The sequence below is a fragment of the Halyomorpha halys genome, unplaced genomic scaffold (assembly GCF_000696795.3).
Source record: "Halyomorpha halys isolate HHAL.00 unplaced genomic scaffold, Hhal_1.1 Scaffold595.1, whole genome shotgun sequence".
NCBI lineage: Eukaryota > Metazoa > Arthropoda > Insecta > Hemiptera > Pentatomidae > Halyomorpha > Halyomorpha halys.
Genome location: NW_027112496.1, coordinates 81,887 through 102,612, shown reverse-complemented (window position 1 = coordinate 102,612; position 20,726 = coordinate 81,887). Strand labels below are relative to the sequence as shown.

The 20,726-nt window shown below is 31.4% G+C and overlaps 1 protein-coding gene across 1 annotated transcript in view; it reads right to left on the bottom strand.

Annotated features, from left to right (window-relative positions):
• The window catches only part of LOC106684625 (basic helix-loop-helix ARNT-like protein 2), a gene marked incomplete at its 5' end in the record, with an annotated part of 79,467 nt that overhangs the window by 7,264 nt on the left and 51,477 nt on the right, over window positions 1-20,726 (bottom strand). The window contains 5 exon segments of the mRNA XM_067050339.1: window positions 4,758-4,937; window positions 6,310-6,421; window positions 7,119-7,266; window positions 9,479-9,585; window positions 9,823-9,979. Of these exon segments, the coding sequence (XP_066906440.1) occupies window positions 4,758-4,937; window positions 6,310-6,421; window positions 7,119-7,266; window positions 9,479-9,585; window positions 9,823-9,979 (704 nt within the window).

Here is a 20,726-nt window from a genome sequence, read left to right as displayed (position 1 = left end):
TCTACATATTTATTTTTTATTTTAATTGATTTATTTATTTGTTGTATTTTAATATAGTAAGCTTGTGAGGAATATCCATAAAAGCTATTTGTATCAGTGGACAAACATAATGTTTTCGTAGTGAATCGTATCGTTGATATTTTAACTGCGGAAAATCAAAAAATAAGTAACTTGCTCAAATGTCTAATACCGAAAGATGAAGTTTGTTTATCTTTTGAAAAAAGTATCTTGCAAGGAACTACAACATAATATATTATAGAATAAAGGTTGCATTGTTAAAAAAAAAAATTCGGTCCAGAGGTACTGGACTCAATAAAGCTATCACTTCCATTCGTTCCTTATAACTTTTTTTTTTTTTTTTTTTTCGGTGGATTTTCTGAGAAAGATTCAGAATTGAATCCCGGAATATGCCGTTGTTCACCAAAGAAATTTGCACTAACGCCTATGATATTGCAGGTATAGAGAGCGGAAGTTATATTGTACCACTATTTTACTTTTTTCCTTGCGAATCCTGTTCCTGACTTATAGAAGGCCAAAGCATTACCAGCAATTTCATCCTCTCCCAGCAAAGTACCACGGCAGTCCATCGACGCACCCGCATCCCAAAAAGAATTTCGAATAGGGCAAACCCCGTGACAGTGTGTATGGAGTGGTTGTATGCTGCGTCTGCCCGTTCCATGGCATCATCAGGTTCCAGTCCCCTTTCTAGCTGGTACACTCGTCACTTAGAGTGCTATGAAGTCCCTCGGCGACTTTTTGGATGTTGAGGTGCCAAACCACTTCCAATATTCTCACTTCCTCTCTGATGCTTGTATTGCCAAATTTTCTCCCACTGTCGGAAGAAATTCTATCAGACACACCATATAATTGGAACCATGTCTGAAGAGCTCGTAAAACCGCCTCCGCTGATCTGTCCTGCACATGCCATAGTCACCTTACTGAATACATCGATGACTATGGCTCACTTATAGCCTTTCCAGGTGAATTCTTTCAAGTTGCTTAGGCACACCTCGTTCAGTAACACCTTTCCCAAGAATCTCCTGGATTGTGCGTTTTCTGCCCCACCAGAAATATTTGCGCCGCAATGCTTGTAAAGTCTCGTTCAGCCCATGATGATTAGTTTTTCCTTGGTGATACACCAACACTTCCTTTTGATGTTCTGGATCTTGCAAAGAGCCTACCATCAACGTGCATCAAATAAACGATCAATGTATGCCAATTTTTTCCATTCTCCATAGCAGTTAGTTCTTTTTGCATACTATCCCATTTCCAACATATAAATGGTAAATCTTACCGGCATTGGATGCTTCTTTTAGTTCTCTACAGATTTGATCCTCTTTGACACCCGGTTGTGACCAGATAGTCAAAATGATACTACTGCCGTACTTGCTATGTTCTATCTTCAGCAACCCCGTCGTTTTTGTCTTACAAATAATCTGGTACCTCTTGTTGTTAATAATCTCCTCAAGCTCCTCCATTTTTGTCGGTCTTTCGTCATTTGAACTTTCTTCTGCGGACGTCTTCTTCCCATTCTGGTTTTCTGGTGAGGCCGATTGCTGATCTTCTTCTGGAGTCCACTCCCCCAATAATAATATATAACCCAGTCGTCCTCATTCAAAGGCGCTGTAACGTGCTTCTGCCTCTGTGATACCTTACCTCACTTTCTTGTGACAGCACTGCTCGCTGCGCGCACTCACTAGCGTCTGTCGTGAGTGTGAACTGCTTTTGTAAGTCAGGAAATGCTAGTACTGGTTCCTTCTGCTACTGATCTATACAATTTCTTATATTGTCTTCAATGGCCCGATCTGACTCCCTCCTGAGATATGGTGTGTCCTAGAAAATGTATTTGTTTTTATCCCACCAATGAGAGAGATAGTTTTAGTCCGAATTCCCGCATCCTCTGAAAAACGCTCTTTAAGTGTTTCACATTGTCTATAACCAATTTACTAAACACCAGGAAGTCATCCAGGTAAATCTGGCATACTGATTCATCTATATCTCTCAAAAATTCGTCTGTTAACCTTTGAATGAAATGTATTGTTCGCGTTCTTCAGACCAAACAGCATTCTCCTAAATTCTTAGTGGGTGCATATGAATTTGGTGATACCCTGCTTTCACGTCAAAGGTGCTAAAGAATTTAACCCCTCCTAGTCTGTCAAGGATATCCTCAAACCTCGGTATCCGATACTTATCAGCGACGGCATTATCATTAAGCTTACGTTAATCGATGAACACCCTATATATATCCCCGTTCTCACCTGGCGTAGGCTTCATCCACAACGAACTATTATAGGGTGACGTACTGTCTACAATGAATCCTTGTCTTCTAAAGTTTTCGATTTCATCTCTTATGTTCTTCCGGAGTGGCTGTGGGTATCTTCGTTCTCTAACACATGTCACTCTTTCCTGCTTTAGTGGAATCTCATGAACCGTCCTTTCTGTTGAACTCAATACCTCTCCTTCATTAAAGAAAATATCGTCAAATTCGTTGTAATGGTGTCCTTCCAATTCTCCACCTGCGTTACTGCCCCTACTTGCGCCTTCCCGTCTGCTATTGTTTGTTGGCATCTGCATTTCTTTCGTCCGATTATAATATTCCATTTCCTATTACTATTCTTTTATTATCTTAGCCCCACCTTCTCTAAAAGATCACAACCAATAATCACCTGATAATCCCTAAGCATTCTACTCACTACATGAATTGTTGAAATGCTCCCTTTAGCCCCCCTCCTTACCCAGTCCTATCCTCTATACTGCATGATCCACCCAGAGTGATTAATTTACATTTGCAAACCTTTACTTGGAGTGTCCTCCCCTCGCTGCTAATTTGTACTTCTCTACAAGAAATGGTGTTTGAACTGCTCGTGTCCACCAGACAGCTTACTCCTTCGTTCACTGGGTTAATAGGCAGACCACTCTGCTCTCCTTTCACATGATAGTTTGTCAATGTGTGGTCGCCACTCTGCTTACACCCTCCTCAGATCTCACGTGTCTTCCTTCCTCCAAGTCCTCGCCTCCACATGCTTTCTCGGTTTCTTTGCTCACGACCATTCCTTTGTTCATCCACTTCCTCTTCAGTTTCTGTTACTCCTAAAACTTCCGCCGACTCACTTGACGATACGCTCAGTCTCTGTTGAAGGCTTTTCCTCTGAACTTGTTGGGCATTGATCTCCATTGGCTCGCCTTCTTCCATATTCCTTCTTCGATACATGTAAGTAATACTTCCTGAATTATTAAATCCCAGATTAATGAGGTCGTTACACATTAGTGAACCCAACAGAACTAAATTTTAGTGTGTTTCTTATGTTATTGTAATGTCCACTGCTTTTACGAAATTTGCTTATTATTTTTGAACTTGTTGATCTCTGCATTTATCGTCTATTTTTCAATACACACACAATACAAAGTATTATTATTATTATTTACTAATTACTTCTTTGTCTTACTAACTTTGTATTTTGTTTCTCTATGCTTCTTTTTTTTTACTTACATATTACATTAGTTACGTATATTATCTTTCCATTTTTAAATTATTATTAATAAATTAAATTATTCATATTTCAAAATTTCTTTGCATTATATAACTTTACATTTTTATTTCGTTAATTATGTTATTTTGCTCACATATTTAATTACCTATATATACCTTTTATTTCCCACTTCTTTCATTACATTAGTTTTATCTATATTTTTATCATTATGTACAATTATTTACTTTAATCATTCTATATATCCTTTATTCACTGGTTGTTATCTTGTTTTTTTTCTTAGCCCTGATGAAGGCTATAAATTCTGGCCGAAACGTTGGCACTAGTAAATAAGCTTTTTAACTCATTTGTGTTATTTTCTGACCGCACCTCCAACTATCTTCTTCTCATAAATATTATCCGATACAATACTTATTTCTGATTTTTGTTTTTTTATTTCTCTAAATATGAGAAAAATAAACCAAAACAATATAGTGATTACAATGGTAAATTATGATAAATGAAATATTTTGACAAGGAAATCAAAATTTACCTAAAGAAAAAAAGTTAAAAACATTATTATTAAAATTAAAATTATTTTAATTTTAAAAATGTCGTATTCTCATTTCGGAATTCCACTTTAGTATTAGTGAAAAAATAAAAAATTTTAAAAATGTGTGGAAATACATAGATCAAGCAAACAAACATTGAGGCTCTCATAGCATCAACGTCTAGGGAAGTGGGGGTAAGCTGCCACTTCCTCTGGTCTAGCAATTACAAATCTCATGGCTTTAAACCTAAATCATATTTTTCTCTTTACGATCATCCTATGCTACCAAAAATGAATCTGTTTGCGCAGACTTGTTTTATTTGCTTGTGATCAAGTGCCTATAAGCTTACTTTATTTGATTTACAAATAATAACAAAGATAAATTTTTTAAATCCCAAAATGAACCAATTTCAGTAACTTATATGGGATTCTAGATGGTATATCTGTTTACAGATGGGAAATTTATTATTCTGTATTCAAATGAGAAGAAAAGTAAATTTGCCCCGAAAGTGGTGCCATCTCTTGAAAAAAAAACTTACTAAAAATCGGTACTTTAGCCTTAATGTAACCATAAGACTTCACTAAATAATTAATAGTTATTAATAAGGTAGTATTAACATGTAAAATACATCAAGACAATAAAATCTCCTAATAAACTTATAAGGTTGGAATGCTACTTACAATTCAGTTTATTTTATAGTATAATTCACAATATAACATTATATAATAAAGTAAATTACCTCTATAGGAAGTATATCCTGGGCAGGTGTCTTTGGTTTCTCATCACAAGTGTTTGGAACCTCTTGGCGAATATTTGGAGGCAAACCTGACAGCATAAGTTCAACAGCTAGCTTGATGCCTTTAGGGTTTGGTGTCAATGGGAGGTCCTCACAATCATTTTTTGAACTGGGGTTTCCATTCTAAACAAAGAAATAATAATAAATAAAAACATTTGTACAGTATTAATGAAGTTCTATAAAAAAAAAAGTGAGTTAATTAATAGAAACTACTGCATAGAATCATTTAATTTAATGAAACAAACAAAGTTACTTCTTTTTGGCAGATGAATTACCTACATATTGCATATGCAGAATGAAAGATGCAAAATTCTTTCTAACATCAGGAATTTTAATGGTTAGACTCCTATCATTCAAAAACTGACAACTACACTGATTCAGAAAGTTTTATACCTTTAATACACAAGTTTTTGAGGAATAAATTTAGAAAAGGCCAGATAAACACTTTTAATGTTAATATTTTAAATAAAATAGTGATACTTATGTGTCCAATTTTGTCACGACTTTTAAACATTAATGAAAGAATTAAATCACTTTACATATATTTTCAAACAAAAATAAGACCTCAGTGATGGAGTTCTGCTGCTCACTTTTTTATAGTAAACCTTACATTCTATCTATCTACATTTTTTATACCGTTTGATCTCAAAACTTAATTTCCATGTTCTTTATTATCCAATCATATTTCAGGAGCTGAAGGTTTATCTATTTGACGATATATTCCTTCGGAGAATCCCTTAAATTCCTGGGTGCCTGTTGTTTTCACAAAACTGGCATTCAATCCAATAATTAACCTTATACTCAAAATTAGCCATTATTTTAAATAATGTTTTTTTTTTTTTTAAAATATGACAGATAATGAAATACAAAGGAGATAAATGGCAATAATTTGAGAGAGCAACGTGGTTTGACTACAGAATTGATATTTAAAAAATAGTGTAAAAAAGATACTGTATATAATGTAGTAAAATTCATAAAGCAAAAAAATAGTTTAATGAGTTTCTAATTCACAATCCCAAAATAAAAGAACTGAAATATATAAGTGCCACTACTTTATTAAAAATATAAACATATTAGCCTTTCAAGTATAAGACATATACATTTATTTTTAATGATGAACATTATATATTTATTAGTCCTAAACATTTAAACAATTTAAATGTTTTTTTAGTTTATCCTGCAACTATAGAACTTTGTTCTTTATGGCAGAACAGTTTTTAATTTTCGGTGACAAAATCATCCTGAATGCAGGTTTTTCAAAAAGAAATTATTGAATAAATATAAAGTCTTAATAGAAAAGGACCAATAATCAACACTTCTTAAGAGTAAATTTCTTATCATAATAAGTAATGGAAAATAAATGGAATATATTGAAAATTACAAAACTAAACGTGAAATCATATAATAAAATAATTATCAATTAAAATACCTTTAAACTATGAACTAACATTTACCTAACTTGAATAAAATACAATTTTTTAATAACAATTCTTACCAGACTGGTCTCAACGAGCGCTGTGATAGCAGGTTCTGCCAATTCTGATTTATATATCATAGGTGTATATATTGACTTCATTTCAGCAATATATTTTTCACCATCTTCAGGGCTGTAATAATTAATGTAAAAATTGAATCAAAAATATTTAGTGAATAGATAAAATCAAATAAAGTAATACAATTTTACATCAAAATATGCATAGAAAAAATAAAAGGTGGTGAAAGTTGTGGGTATTAAAGTTCCAGTCAACCACCTTCAACTTAAGTTTGATAAAAGTTCAATTACAGCCTAAAAGAGCAATAATATCTTTTGTGATTTTTCTATCAGAATAAACTTCCACAAAAGTTAAAATAGATTGTAGGCCTGTCTCTAACCCACTCTTTCCTGCTGGAGTATAAACAGATAATAAACTCAGACAAGAAAATATATATATAATAATATATAAATACATGATTCAATTTGATAATTTATTAATAAATGTTTGGTTTAATATGTTGACTGCCAACTATGAGTTATCTCGTAGTTGGTGTTATTGTCTCAGACGCCAATCTATGAGATAACTCGTAGTTTGTTTACTTGGCTTAGTTGGCCAAATTTAAATTGGCTTCCTAGACTGAAATCTTGAAAAGTACTGTGGCAGACAACGTCTTAATGGCCATTAGGTATCTTATACATACTTATATTATAGGAAAATTATTGGTTGAATTTTAAATTAAACTTATCAGACAGGTTATTTTTTAGGAACGAAAAGAAAACTGTAGGAATAAAAAGCAGAAATTTTTATTTAAGGTTGTTTTTATACTTACGGGACAAGGGTGTTAATACAAATAAAGGACTGAATAACCCCTTTTTCATCTTTTTCTAAAAATCCATGTGTTTTTAGGTATATATAATCTCCGTTCTTACTATGCAAGCGATAGCAACTCCAACCATAGCTTTCGCTGTTGCTGTACACTAAAAAAAAAGTCACAAAAACATAAAATAACAATAAAAGAAAATATTAAACACTCAAGGGTAGGATAAGATGTCATATTAATCATTGATACATTAATTAACATATACACAGTACTTTTATATTTAACGTTGAGTCAACGTTGACCAACGTTTAACACGTGCAGTTCAATCTAGCAATAAAATTTCAAATCAGGGCGGCTTTTACTAATGGAGGGATCCCACTTACTCTCAGAGGATCCCATCTCTCAGCAAGCAGCACATTTGCAATGTATGACAATGAAGCAAAAAATAGTCAATCGAGTGAAGTATGAGAGTGAGGAATGACCTAACCTGGCAAGGAAAGGTTCAATAAAGTTGCTACTTATGCTTGAAAGAGTAGCTACCCACAAAATCTTATGACAAGAGGTATACATATAGAGTAATAAAGAGAATGATGGAAAAGCAGCAAAGTTTGAAGTTAAAAAAAAAAAAAATGGATACTATAAGGCAGCGTTTCCAAAACATTTGTAAACTGTATACCACTTTTATAATTTTTGTAACACTGAGTAATCCTCTTCAAATAAAAAAAAAGAAAATTACACCTAACTGACACCCCTACCAACCAATGTACTTTAAATGTACCGGCCTGGAAGTATAGGAATTCAGATCCTTTGGCGACATATAGGCCTCTAATAGACACGGATAGGAAAAGTTTTGACACTAAAAGAAAAAATTTAACCCTCTGAATAGACTCTAATAAAAATAATATTTTATACAATAGACCCACAGTCAAAGCCAGATGGAAGTGTACCCCTGTCTAACTTCTCCCTGAACCCAGTGGTATGCATACTACACTTTGGGAAACACTGTCTACAGGCAGTGGTTTCCAACTTTTTTTGTCCTCCCCCTTTTTTTTTATATTAAACTATTATCAACAATACATTCTACAATACAATATATATAATTAAGTCACAAAATCGTAACAATGTATTAATTCATAAAAATAATACTAGTATATGTACTTAGCATGTTACTGTTAAGAGGGCAAAATCATTATATTTTTCAATCAAAAATGGATTTCTTATCCATTCAAATTTTGACAAGACCTTGAGAGTAAATGATCATTGCTTCCATAGCCAGCTCAAGTGGTTATTAATAACTAAACTATTTTTTATTTCATATGTGCTATCAGGATAGAAAATTTTAAAATAGGGCAACATGTCCACACTATCATTTTTCTAATCTTTTTTCATTAGTACAATAATCTTGTCATTATATAAATTTGAGGCTCTTGTATTGATTTACCTTAAATATCATTTTTTTTAATTTCTACTTAATACACAGGTATTACAAGGAATGTTGCGTTATAAAATAAGTTTCCAGTTATCAGTCAGAAACATGTGTGTTCGTCTCATGTTTCCTGTTCTCAGTTCTGAGCATGAAAGAGAGAGCTGAAGTAATTCTGACAAGAGTACGGATGGATTGCAAGAATTTGAGAGTTGTGGATGGTGCATAATTATTATGATAATTCATTTCTTGAAACACTGATTTTACTTTTACTTGCATTTGAAAATGATATTTTGGTATCAGCTCCTACCCGCCTATAAATATTCTCCATTCCCTGAGGGGTCGTACCCATAAACTGGAAACTATGTCCCTAAGGGTTTCTGCTATCCATTCTTAATATTCCCAAAACACTTCATACTGATGTTTAGAGTGATCATCATGAAGTTTAGATCTAAATCCTTTTGAGTTTCTTTGGAATGATTCGTAGGATGAGTTGATGTAAGTTCAACTTTGCCAGGATGGATTTAAAGTTAAAGGGTAGCTCTAATGGAAGCATTGCTCATCGGTTTGCAGAACAGATCCTCTTGAATTTATTTAAATTGTTCTAGGTCAATATCTCATTAAATATGACTAATAATAAATACATGAAAATAAAATGAACCATATTCAAGTTTAGATAATGTTTATATTTCTACATAATCATTAAAGACTATTGACATATTGATTATTATTTGATTGAAAACCAAAATAAATAATAAAATGAGACTATTATAAAATAAATGAAGTATTAAACAATACCCTCATCTGTGAATGTACGGACAGAAACAATCAAATCATTTAAAAAGATAATCAATCTTTGTATCAACAATTTATATCAACTTAAAATATGATATTCACCATTTATGTTTAAAATACATATACTAAATAATTTATAAAATTAACTTACTTTTTCTGAGTGCAATCATCACCCATCGTACATCATCTTGATGCATATAGGTAAATGCTAGATTTCCTGTAACTTCCTCTGACAAATATCCCGATAGGTATGAAATTCTAAACATAAAAATTACCTTGAAATTAAATAAAGAACCTACAATGTGTATTTTTCAGTGTGAATTCAATTGAAGCAAACAACAGTAACATAAATTTTGTTATTTTTTAAAAGCAAAATAAGATAAAAGGATGATGTATATGACTTTTGTGAACTTATAAGAAGAAAATAATAAAAATTATGGACTATACTTAAATACCAATAATATTTCCAGTAACAAGGTGTAGTAAATACGATACCTGTGGTCAGAGAAGATAATAGTTCCATCTAACAAATGCCTTGTAACCCATTCTTCTTTCAAAGCTTCGAATAGCGAATTGTCGTTAACATTCCTCTGCTTATGGCTCCTCACAAAAGCAACAAATATTGATTCATTAGTAATTACTCCATTCTCATCTGTAAACAAAAAAAGTTGTCTGAATAAACATAGTTCTTCTATGTCTTCTTACAGACTAATCTAAAAGTGACAGTATAGAAAAACAAATTAAAAATAATGTCACATTTTAAATTGAATTTTTAAGAATAATAAAATTAAACATTAGATTAATTTGTCAAAAGGAATTTGATGAAATTAATACAGGACCATACAGGAAAAGTCTATTAATATCAGATTAACAGTAGAATGTAATGTCTGTCACACAGATTTGGTTACAGCCAGATATGAAACCAAACATTTTATTTCACTTCTAAAGTAAAATGTAAAATGAAAATTTTCAAATCAGGAGGACAAGTCTTTCCATTCCATGCATGAAGACTAAGTTTCACTACCTTCAGTAGTGGGGAAGCAATAAAAATGTCTAGTAATTAAGTAAATTTTTTTAAATGAAAAAATTCATGCTAAAAAACCAAAAATCAAATAAAAGTCATCAACTTCTACTTAGGTAGTTGATGTCATTCACTAATACGACATAGTAGTATAGAAACCAGAATTGATTGAAAAACATTATATAAAAACAAATTTTGGCAACAAATTTCAATTTCCATGGATTGGAAGAATGGGCATTAACCTACTATAAATTTTTCGAAATATTTCACTTAAAAAAATACAAAGGAAAAAATAGAAAAAAAAAAGGATAAAGAATTTTTGTAATAACAACACAATTACCATTCAAATTTTCAACCCTTTAACTAAATTAGGTGTTTAAAATCGCGAACAAATTTTTGGAAAGGGCGAAATTCGGATTACGTACTTTTGTATTTGTGGCAGGAACAAAATCTATATTCGTTATTCCCACTCGAGAAACCCTAAAATATGAATTTTTATAGCAATAGAAAAATAAAAAAAATAGTTATAACTCCAATACGAGCGTACCAACTTACAAAACTTATGCAGGGTAATAAATGAAAATCGACTATGTATTGATCCGAAAAACGAGATTTTTACTTCATATTTCGTGATTCAGGAATTAGAAATTTTTTCAATGAAATAAAAAAAATTATGATAAACCATAATCGCACTAATAGCGTTGTCCCTTATTTATGTATCAATCGCCTTTCAAAGTTATTTCAGCCATTTTTTGCTAAAAAATCCTATATTTTTTGACAAAACTTTTTTTTTTCTTCCTTCATTTCTTCTCCTATTCTTTGGTGGTTTAGAGAATGAAATGATAACAATACTTTCCATCAAATTTCAAAACAAAAATGAAGAAAAAATACTACTATTTTCGTAATTTTCGCTACGAAAATAACCTACTTTGCATTGCATAAAGGTCATTACGAGGATGTGAATGAGCACTTTACATCTATTTTAAAAGACCTAGAATTTGACTATGGGGTTTACTTTTTTATTTTCCCTATCTTCAATAATAATTTAAAACTGATACATATATACAAAGACTAAATGTAAACCTCTAACTGAGTTGTCTAATTTATGAATATGTATGTTATTTATGAGCAGTAATATATATATTTTTTTCAATTTCGGGCAATTAACCCTTAACTCATAATTAACTCCTCTTCTTAGTTTTGCCTCAATACAGAATTAATAAAATAAAAAAAATTGAAGTAAGAAGGGGAGTTAGTTTTCCGAAATTAAAAAAAAAAAATATATTACAGCTTATAAACAACTGAGAAATTTATGTATCCATCTTTAGTTATTTTGTATACTTTTAATACATTTTTTTTTCTAGTCATTTTAGTTCAAATTCTGCTTGAAATTTTTTCATTTAATTGATTAAAAAACTGTAATGTATCACAGAAACATTTTTATAGTTAGTTACCCTTTTTAAGACTGTATGAAATTGACAATTATTTCTGGTTTCATTGTTCTCTGCTTTATTTATCATTTCTGTTTTTTTTTTTTAAACAAAAATTGTGGTAGTTCACGTCGGCAGTGGAAATTTATTGATGTAAAATTAATAATATAAAGTAAGAAGTACTTTTCCAAAACAGACAAAAAACCATACCATTATTTCATTGCCATTAAATAAATAGTAATACAATATTTTCAATTTAAAACTTAATCTATACAGTATTAATGTTATTAACAAACTCAAACGCTTAAAATATTGAATGAGAAGGAGCCAGCTGAATAATTTTCCCTCGTTCCGGCCTTGGTGTGCAGTGGTACAAGAATGCACAAGAGTTTGGAATCCAATGGGTTGATTTATTCCACCAAGTACATTAAAATTCTTTTTATCCTTAATTTGAACAAAATATTAACCTTATAAAAGAGCTAAGCCAAAAGAGCAAAAAATAAACCAGTATTTCAAGAACCCCGAGCAGGATATAGAAAGACTTTCCCTCCAAGAATATAATAAAATTTGAGAAAACTAATTTAAACGGGATCCGGGATTTTAAAAATTAATATGCGATTTTTTTTTGTTGAATATTTTTGTACAAATTGTATTCCAATTTAATAAGGGATTGAAAGTGTTAGATTTAAATTAAAATATCCTAATACATGTTTAGCGTATAATTTTTAACACATTATTATTGTTATCATTAATTTTATATGATTAAAAAAAAATTAAATACATAAGAATAATGATTCGGGAAATTTGAAAAGTTTCCTTATTTCGTTTTATTCACCACTTCCTATGAATGTGAAATTTTATAGGAGAAAGAGACCAAACTATTCTCTTATAGGACACAAGTTAAGACCGTTAAGGATGCATGTTATTTCGACACAAACGAATAGGCAAAATAATCTAAAAGTTATTACAAATATAATAGACAAATCACCGCAAAAGGGCATATGTTTTTTTAATACTAATGGTCGGTGTATAGCTACTGAAAGTCCTCAATATGGGCCGTCAACCAATCACGGCAGTCAAATAGTCAAATAGACCACAAAATTTCGGAAAAGTTTTGAAAATCTTTTGGAGTGCTGATTCGAATTTTAACCATACCAGCTCAAATTATTCGGTGAAATATAAGAACAAATGCAAAAAATAGGATTTTTTCCTATGGGATGAAAATAATTTATTTTTGTTTTATTTTTTGTAACATCGATACATCCTGAATTTAACAAGAGTAAATTCCTTACATTTTTCTCGTTCGAGGCATCGATTAGAAACAACACTCCTAATCGAATGAGGTCTAGTAAAATGAAAAACGAAAAGAGCTCTCGGTCCGAAATTCTGGACAACTGTTTATAAATATTTTTTCGGTGCTGATTAAACAAGAGTAGGAGTTTGAGTTTTTTAACTTTCATGCACCTATACGAGCACAACCCCTTCAAACTGAGATCGATGTTCCCACCAATTTTCGCGTAGTTGTTTAATGTCTTATCAACTTCTACCATCTACCTTCTAATTTGATTTATAGGATTAACATTTTAATGTGAACTGAGTTGGATAAAGAAAATGGTTTTATGGGAGTCTTAACTCTTTTCTCTCAGAACATCATTTTTCGCGGGTTTAAATATTAATGAAACAATTAAATCACTTTTCATTTGTTCTCCAAACAAAATTAAATGAAAAATGCGAAATTACTAGTTTTTCCCGAATGCCTCATATTATTGCATGAGATACAAATTATTGTATACAATTCAAAACATACATTTTCTTTTCCGTTTTCACTTTTAACTTCACTTTTCTCACCACCTCAATAGTAATTATTTCTAAATAAAACTCTATTCTAATAGAACGACTTTTATAAACCAAAGCCCGCTGCTTATAAACTGTAATCAACACATATATTATAAAATAAATAGAAAATTCCTCCTTATTGCTGAATAAGATATACTACAGTTTTATTGCATTTTGCTCACAAACATAACCGTTGTTTAACCCTTAAGTGTCATATAACAACTTCCTTATCGCTGTCCAAAAATTCTTTTCCATTAACCAAACCTTCCTCCAGTTATTGCAGACAATAATTGTTTTATTATAACAATTATAGGATTTCTAATCCCCAAAATACTCTCTTTTTTCTCAGGCGCCACCCACAAATTGATGGAGCGATTTGTTGCCTTGAAATTTTCTCTTCCAATAAACTCCAGCTGATACAATATCACAATTTAATAATATGAAATACCCATTATGGACATTTGTCCGGTTGATATTGATTGGCCAGTTATGGAAGATGGAGAGATAAAATGCAATATGGGACCGCCCCGGTTGCCCTGGTAACCTCCCCACTCTTTCCTCTTTTATCACACAATCTTTCTCCGCCGTTCTCTTTACTGTCACCTCTACGACCTGTTGCCACTCCAGGCCGGGTGTAGACAATACTGATGATATTCATATATCTGTCTGGTGAGACTGTCTACAAGATTTATAATAACAAGGAATATCAAATGTAAAGTAAACACGAAAAATAACCTTTGAGAAGGCTAAAAATAACAAGGCCAGCTAGAGAATAATATGTATCACATTTATAAGGAATAATAAACAATATATTTATTGAATGATATATTAATCGTCACTGCACCTGATTAACTAATTAACATTTAAAATTGATGTGAAAAATAAAAGAGCCAATGACTAAAAAATAGTAGATTTTTTTTTTTACATGACTTTATAAAGTGAAATTTATTTATTCCTCATTTCTGTGAGAAACAGATTACAGGAAAACCATAGCTAACAAAACAACTAAATTCCTCGACAATAAAGATGATATTTTTATGTTATAAATCCTCTAAAATGTGAAATGACCTAATGAATAGAGTTTAAAAGTTATTTTTTTTAATTAACAAAACTAACGTTATTAAGTAGCTGTTTGGCGGTTTTGATCCTGATTTCGCTTTTAATTTAGGTTCAAAATAGTTGCTTCGAAGATCGTGGTTTCTAACTATATTCATGGTTTTTAACTATATCCCCGTAAGACAACAAAAAAAAAAAAAGTAAGAAGTAGTCATTTTTAAAACCTAAGAAACTGACATCTGATAAATTAAAATACTTATAGGAAATTATTATTGGGCCACTTTTGCTAAGGACATAGTCAAAAATACCATGTTAAACAATGACCATGAACCATAAGTCGAAGAAAAGGCTCTATATGTCACTGCACAACCAGCAATGTCGCCGAAATGCATATGAGAATAAATGAGAACGATAATATTCTGGAAATGTTAATTAGAGATATACTGAAGCAAGTTCCATCCGTGTTGTTGCGGAACCTCTAGCTCTGCCAGAGTGGTGATGATTCAGGATGAATTAAAGTGTGAAAACTGAGAGGGGGCCACCAGAAACTTTACGTATGGGGACTACAGAGGATCACGGGGAATGGAAAAGGATAATCCAAGAAAAGGATGATCCATTAATTTTGCTTGGAATAAGATGAAAAGTGATTCAATTGTTCCATTTATGCAGAAAAACCGAGAAAATGGTAGGGCGACATGATGGAGAAAAACGCTGAGACTCCTAAAAGGCACTCTTTAACATAAATTTTCAACCCTCAAACTTAATTTGGCGGCACCTCGAGTTTCACAAGAGTTTCAATTCCGTTCTACACTATGAAGAAAATGGTGTGGATTGGGGACTCCGAAAGGAACTTCTTTAACACCAAATCATGCCCCATAAAATAATCCATACTCAAATTTGGACATTAGCAAAACAATAAAAGCTGCGAAAAAAATTTGGACATATTGAGTGAAAATCATCATCAATTTTATGAAAACAACCTTGCAAACGATCTTTTATTTGAAGCCTTTGGAAGTGCACCAATGTAACAGGAAACATATATATTCAACTTTATATATGTTTAAATTGTCAACATTATGTGAACATATATGTAAATATAGACATATATAAATTAAAATATCACATATCCTCCAAAGCCCAGAACCGTTTCTAAGGGATTATGAAAAGAATTTAAAATGTACACTCACGATGTATAACGGTCCACTCCGATGAACCTGGATCCGGTGCATAAGTCTATCATACAGGCTCATTTGCATTTACACATTACCATGAGACTATTTCGTATCATATATATATATATATATATATATGATATATATATTTAATTGGTTTCCTCTCAATATTGTTGTCACGGGGTAAGAAATATACTTTTTTTGGGCCAGATAAAACCAAGAGGATTGCTACATACCATAATACCATGATACCAATCATTTAAATCTAAAATTATCAGTTTATAAAGCAGAAGGCAACGATTGTAGATTGCACGAGGCATAGTGTGTTGGAAGTAACAGAGACATATTTCTCAACGGTTATGGTTGTAATAAAGGCAGATAAAATTGCAAAACTAATTAGATAGCTAATGATTCAAGGTAATAATGGAATCTGCGATTTGAAACAGAACGCGCAAGATGGATACTACATTCTGACCTTCGATTACCGCACCCAGGAGTAAAAATGTCAATAGTTATCAATAACACGTGTGATCACAAATTTAAAGTTCGGGTTCTAGATGAATTTTTTATTTTTTTTTACTTCCGAGTTTTAGGAGATAATGTTAGCTTTTATGGAAACTACAACAAGACAAGTGGGAAATTTAAGCACTTTCACTCACCCATATATGGAAAAATAGTAAGTATTGCAATCTTGAAAAAAGTCGAATACAAGGTTCAGATGGAAACAAACCTTTTGAGTTCTCCTAAATCCAATACAAAACTAAATGGTCTTTAATATCATCTAGGTCTTAATCACATCGAAATAGTTTAACAGGGCTATTTAAGCCCAAGCTAAGTAGCCATTTAGACAAACTTTCAAAATGAATACCGAGGTACCGTTAATATTGTTTGTTTGAAAGAATAAACCATCTCGTATTTTTATTAATAATGAAAATGGATAAATATAAACAATGAAAGGAATTGATAATTAACTTAAGCAGATAAAACAAAAAATGTTTTTTATAGGTTACGAAAATTCTAGAAATAGGAACAGTAATATAGACGCATAAATAATAGTTGTGGGGTATGCTTTCGATTTCACAAGTATTGTCTTTTCTAGCCACCTTAGTTATAAAGTAATTATTCTTTTAATTTCTTATATTTCAGCATTTCAGCTGATGGGATGAGTAAGTTTATAAAATCATTATTAGTTTTTTTCTATATTGATTCAATAACAATTTAGCATTGAATAAATGGTTAAGAGCAGAATGTAAACTGTTATATCTTTATATTCCTGCCAAACTTTTACAAAAGAAATTTTTTTAAATTTGGTACAATTTCAGACCAAAATAAAATATGTAATGTAGATATTTCACAAAATACGACCCAGATTCATCATTGATTAAAAATAATGAATTTTTGAAGAGTATCTTAGAAAGTAAAATATTTATAATTTTGGTTTAAAATTGTAGCAAATTTTATGACTTAAAAAATGAATGCTGTAACATATTGTATGGCACGTGGCTTTGAATTTATTCAAGTGCTAAGGTTTCATTTAACATCTAAAAAACGTTATAGTTTCTACTCAAAAAAACAAAAAAAATTATAAGAAACAAGATTTTTTTTATTTTTCGATGTATAGAATCAAAATTTAGTTATTATAAAATAAGTAGGAAAAACTATTTTTTTTTTTTTTTGGCCGGAGAAATATAAAGATGCATATTGATAAATAATTTATTAAGCCAGTGTACAAAACTAGAAAAAGTTTGAAAATCACATCACACCATTCCCAACAGGAAACAACCATATATATTTATCTTATTTAAAAAAAAATAAGACAAAGAAATTTATAATAACTGCAATACTACCAACATAATAAGTAAAGCTAGTTAATTAAGAATTTGAAGGGATGTTCATAGAGATATCAATTATAATTTACTTTCCAAAACATGAAAGAATATAGAGATATATCAAATTTATTCCGAACTCAAGACGAACAAACGATAAAAGAAGGATTGATTGTTAAGTCCTTCAGGAGACGAAAAGCTAACGTGTCAAGAGGGGAGTTTTCTTCACACGTGCAGGAAAATAAATTTAAATAAAAACTTGAAAACGAAATAAAAGGGAAAGGGATGGAAGGGGGAAAAATACATACAATAAGAGAAACTAATGAGCGATAATTTGGAAGGAAAGTAGGAGAAATGAGGTGGGTGGGGATGGCGACTTCCACGTGGCAACAAATCAATGACCCGCAAACAATTCCAGAAAAAAGAAAATAAAAACAGGAAAAATATCCAGAAAAAAAATCGTGTACGCCACAAGAAACCTAAACAAATATTAAAAGAGTTTCTACGAAAATCATAATCACTAAATGGTGGGAATTGGGCAGTTGTGGTTAAATCAACAATGATGGACTAGACAACCAATGAAACCAAATATTATATAAAAATTTTCATACTATGAAAACATTATTTGCATTTACTTAGGTCTTAAGTATTACCATGTTCTACATCTTGAAATAAAAAGTAAAAGAATTTCTTTAGAAATAACACACGAAAAACCTGATCAGTATCCCCCTACCCTAATGGTTTCTTAACCATCGGGAGAAGAGTTATAATAAATATATAATTAAAATATTAAATCAGTAGTATGAGTGATTTACAGTTTGTAAAATCAAAGTATTGTTTATACAACGTCATAAAAGAGAGAAAACATGTTTTCATCTTCTAAAAAGTAACTAATTAAGATACGCCTTTAATCTAAAGTTGGGATTATTCCAACCACTTCCATAGGATGGTTATTGCTCTTTAATCACTGCCTTGGAAAAAACTTATAACCTAACATTGCAAAATTTAACATCTCATAAAAACCAAGGAATTCTGTTCCGGTCCGGCATTATAATATTTAAATAAGTTTTGCCTGTAGGGGTGCCATTACAGACAATATCGAATACTGCCTAAGAATCACTGATGAGAGAATTACCATTTTTAGAGAGGACACGAGGATTTTGGACTACGCATCTTGATGGACTGTCTATAATAGGGGTAGCTGTAGTGGTTCGTTCATTTGTGGCCAATGGAAGAAGACTGGGATTCAAGAGTTTTTTGTAGTGCCCAATTTGTTTATTACTCATGCCCAATGAATCTCACCCTTGGCCTACACCTTTACAGGCAGGCGAAAGAAATCTTCAGAGTAGGACGGAAGAAGCGAACAAAATCTGAAATTCCTGAAAGCGCATAATCTAGAATAATGTCAGACCGAGATATTGCCACGTCCAGAAGAACAAAGGAAGATGAAGATAAGAAAAATGACTATTTTATGAAATATAAAGATATTTTCACCTATTTATCTGTAAGATAAATGGTGGGGTTGAAATTGTAAAAAAATGTATTAGTTTTCATCCGAGCAATAGCAGTAATAGTCTTCCCAATTCTAGACGAATTAATTTCACGAAGAAAAATTAAATGGTTACAATGCTACCTTATAATCTCCAAAATTCTTTATTTGTGTTCAACATAACCGCTTGAGAACTAAATCATAGATTTCTAATGATGAACTAAATAATGTATCTCTTGACTCTAAATCTGACCCCTCTAAAATTGAAATATATAGACAATTTCAAAAAAGGCACCCCTTCCATATATCCTTGTAATTTTATTCAGTTCAATACGAATTAGCTTCAAAAAAGTACAAAAACCATAATAATTTAAAAAAATAAAAAAAACTCTAGACTATCAAATGTATTCCAATGATTCTTGTGTTAGTGCTTACATACGGAAATTTAATAAATTTTAAAAACAATTTCTCATATTTCGATTTTGAAATTTGAAGAAAACATTAAACTACGACTAAAATGGCGGTGATTGGAGAAGAAAAAAATATTGAAGGCCCAAAACAAGACTCTTCTTTAGCGCCCAACTCAATATACACATAAATTTTGAACTCACTAATGAAATTAAAAGGGGATGTAGAGATGCATTAAACCACGAATAACAGTGAAAAAAGTAGAAGCAGGCGCCAAAAGATTCAAAAACCCAGATTTTTAACGAGCACCAAGTTCATTCAAGTTTTCAAACCATTAAGTTAATTTGGAAGGAAGTAGAAATTTAATAATTTTATCATTTTAAACCACTAACAGTACGATGTTTTTCAAATACAGCCTTACTGCACATCACTCTAAGAAGAAACACTGTTAAAAATTATCATTATTAAATAACATTAATAATGATATATCGTCGATGGACGAAGGAGGGCTGATCTTATATCGTATCATGGTATCAATTTGAGGGAGAGGGATAGATCAACAGGTGGTATAGCCTTTAAGGCTCTATTTCAACAACCTGATCTTCTTGAACCAGAGGAGGAATGGTGTTAGGTGTCTATCCAGAACCATAACCTAATAGAACCGGGTGTAATACCCGGAGGCAAAATAGGGGATCACAATTGGGGCGTAGAATTTCAGAAAAACGTTCGTTCATTTTTAATTTTATTTGAATTAACAGTTTTGGTTCTAGATTATGAATGAATAAGTAAAGGAATTTCTTCTAAAACACTTCACACGTGATTTCGCGGAATCGCTGAATGTTAAAAGTCCAGTTCTCCGCTAAACCCCACTTTTGGGAAATTAAAAAAAACAAAAAACTGTTTAGCGCTTGTCCACGACGCGCATTAATGAAGTTTAAAAAATGTACTTTTTCAGCTTTGAAAATCACTGCTGAAAAAGGAAAACTTAGAATTATTAATCAATCTATGAACGTAAAAAAAAATTCTCACTTTAGATAAGAGGTCAGTATTTAAATACGCAACACCTTTAATTGAAATGTCAATGGTGGCTACTGTTTTCACTGAAACTTCTCTCAGATCTTTTGAAAGCAGGTATTTTACAGAATAAAAATTTCCCACTGC